This window comes from Anoplophora glabripennis, unplaced genomic scaffold (assembly GCF_000390285.2).
Source record: "Anoplophora glabripennis isolate ALB-LARVAE unplaced genomic scaffold, Agla_2.0 scaffold1280, whole genome shotgun sequence".
Lineage (NCBI taxonomy): Eukaryota > Metazoa > Arthropoda > Insecta > Coleoptera > Cerambycidae > Anoplophora > Anoplophora glabripennis.
The window spans coordinates 1-2707 of record NW_019417354.1 but is presented as its reverse complement, the minus strand read 5'-3'; the positions used below and the strand labels follow the sequence as shown (position 1 = coordinate 2707).

Below are 2707 nucleotides of genomic sequence, written 5' to 3'. Positions count from 1 at the left end.
CATTCTCATTACTCAATTCCTTATACGCCATGACATTCATCCATCTCGCATTCACCAACGTTAGCACCTTATTCTATCTCTCTCCATACTTCCTGTATCCCTGGGGAGCCGCATACCTGTGGTATGGTTCTTGAATCATAACCACATCCGGTTTCTCCCTTCTTACCTTTTCGTTCAACAAAACTCCCGCCTCCCTTCCCCTACCCATATTTAATTGCAAGAATTTGCACCTAGACATTGTAGTTAATGTACCTCCTTGATAGGTCCAAATTCACCTTATATGCCGGACAGGCCGCATCTTTCGCTCCATGTTCCTCCTTTCTTTTGAACATCCTGGCGCAGTTCACACACTCCCTCCTTTCGCTCCTACATTCTCTCGCCTCATGCTCCCCTCCACATTCGAAACACGCCAACCTTTCCTTACATCCTCCCGCCATATGTCCAAACCCACAACACTTGAAACAGATCATTGTCCCCACATACTCTTCTACATACAAGCTCTCATTCAACACATTCACTCTTTCTTTCCTAATTACCTCTCTGAACCCTTTTGCCTTCATCTGTACAACCCAATTCCTCTTCCACGGGTTGCGACACTGATATTTTTTAATTATCCTCATTCCTCCCTCCCTCAATTCCTCATTCTCACTCCTTAACGCTTCTAGCAACTCTCTTTCCTCTACGGCCACCGGAACCCCTGACACCAGTATCATGGGGTCCCTTGTCCTTCCCTTCCTCACATCTATACCGTTCAATCCCTTCATCTGCTCCTCTATTCTTGCCCTCTGTTCTTCGCTCTTTGCTACTATGCACAATCTCCCCTCCCTCATCACCCTCACTGCTCTTGGCGCACCTCCATTCTCTCTCATGTCTATTCTCTTCGCTAGATGCTCAGCCAACTTCCTTCCATCATTTACATTTTCTCCAGTCACTATCAATTCCAAATTTTTTGGGGGGGTGGACCAGCCCTCCCCTCCTTCATATACTCTCCCTCTCTGCGTCCTTCCTCTTCCACTCTCCATTCTACCTCTCATTCCTCTCACACCTCTCCCCCTTTCTCTCGTCCCTCTTCTTGCTACCTGAGCATACAATTCCCCTTCATTCTCACTCTCTTCCTCACTCAATTCTTCCCTTTCATTCTCTACATTCCTCACTCCTACATACCTTACACTCACCTCTTTCACAGCTCTCTCATTCGTTTGCCTCACCTCTGTAGCCTGCTCTCTCCCCTCCGGGCTTCCGCTCTGACTTCCTCTCCGCTCTTTAGCCCTATCCAATTCTTCTTCTAGCTCCCTGTTCTTCCTCACTAGCTCTCTATTTTTCTTCTCCAAAACCTTCCTCTCCTCCTCCAATCTTTGGCATTCCTTCTTCCATCTATCCTCTTCCTCTTTTAACTTTTCGTTCTTCCTCTGCCATTCACTTTTCCCTTCCATTAGCTCGGCTTGTTTCACGAGAAAGCCCATACATTCACCTTGTATTACTCCCAACGCTACGTTAACCGCCGTTTGGTCGCCTCTATTAAATGAGAGTTTACTTCCCGACTCCTTATTTGCTGCTGTCATCACTATTTCCACTTGCCTTCTTATTTCCTCCATATTCTCTCTTACTGTCTTCTTCGTATCTTCTAACAGTCTAACTTCTTCGCGTTGTTTCCTTTTTTCTATCTCCTCTTCATCTTCTCTCTTTTCTCTTTCTTTCCTTACTTTTTGTTCTCTCTTTTTTTCCTCTTTCGCATTCTTTTTCATCGCTTCCTCTCTCAACATCTCTTCTTCTCATATCTTCCTTTTCTTCTTACCATCTTTCTTATCCAAATCAATTTCTTCATTTGATTTCTTGAAAAGTTCACTCTCAACTTTCTTCTTCTCCTTCTGCCCAACTCTATCTCCTTCTCTCTCTTGACCTCCACTGGCTCCTTCCTTCTCTTCTTCACCATCTGTGCCATCCGACTCTATCTCTAATTCTTCTTCTCCTATTAACTTTACGGACTCTCTCCAGAACTTTCCAGCAATTAGTTCCTCTACATTTTCTTGTCTTTCCGCTAAATTCTTGTCTACCACACCCTCTTTTGCACTTTTTTCCTTCGACAACGCCTTCCATCGCGCTTTTTTCACTCGTTTCACTTTTTTCGTTCTTAGTCTATGTCTATTAGAAACTTTGTCGAAAACTACCGTCTAAAATTTTCCCATAAAAAAAGCCGCTGTCGGCCCCAGGACCCACAACGGCTATCTTGCTTTCTGTCACTCTTTGTTCTCACTTGTTGTCTTTGTCTATCCTCTGACGTCACCTCCTAACCTTTTCCACCACACTTCCACCACTTCACTCCCACCACTTAACTCGGCCACGCCTACTCTCCAATCCACTTCTCTTTTCCTCCCACTCTTGTTGCCACGCCTACTTTCAGGAGCTCTTTCACAGACACGTCCACTCTCCTCAACGCCTAGACTGCAACGAGTAGTGGATAGGGACACGATCAATTTAAGGGCCGAAGCCCGCCCCTCCACCTTTCGGTATTGGGCCGTTTCCCATTCCTCTCCACTATCTACCGAAACCCCTGTCAAGGCAACCCATCCCATCTCCACGTCTCCTAAAATCAGCGGGGAAGAACCTTTATTTACAAGTAGTGTATAAATGACAGAGCTGTGCAGAGCATGAGGAATGAGGAGACCTTGACCCCAGACGACCGAAGGTCGTTGACCGTGGGGTCAAG

General features: G+C 45.8%; 1 protein-coding gene across 1 annotated transcript; it reads right to left on the bottom strand.

The window, feature by feature from the left end:
* Positions 1 to 230: 230 nt before the first annotated feature.
* Positions 231 to 1763, bottom strand: LOC108914231 (trichohyalin-like). The gene has a single exon (XM_018719995.1). The coding sequence runs from the start codon at positions 1761 to 1763 to the stop codon at positions 231 to 233; it is 1533 nt and encodes a 510-aa protein (XP_018575511.1).
* Between the last annotated feature and the right edge of the window lie 944 nt (positions 1764 to 2707).

Excerpts from the sequence above, each read along its gene's own strand:
- LOC108914231 (XM_018719995.1), bottom strand. The coding sequence starts at position 1,763 with ATGTTGAGAGAGGAAGCGATGAAAAAGAATGCGAAAGAGGAAAAAAAG.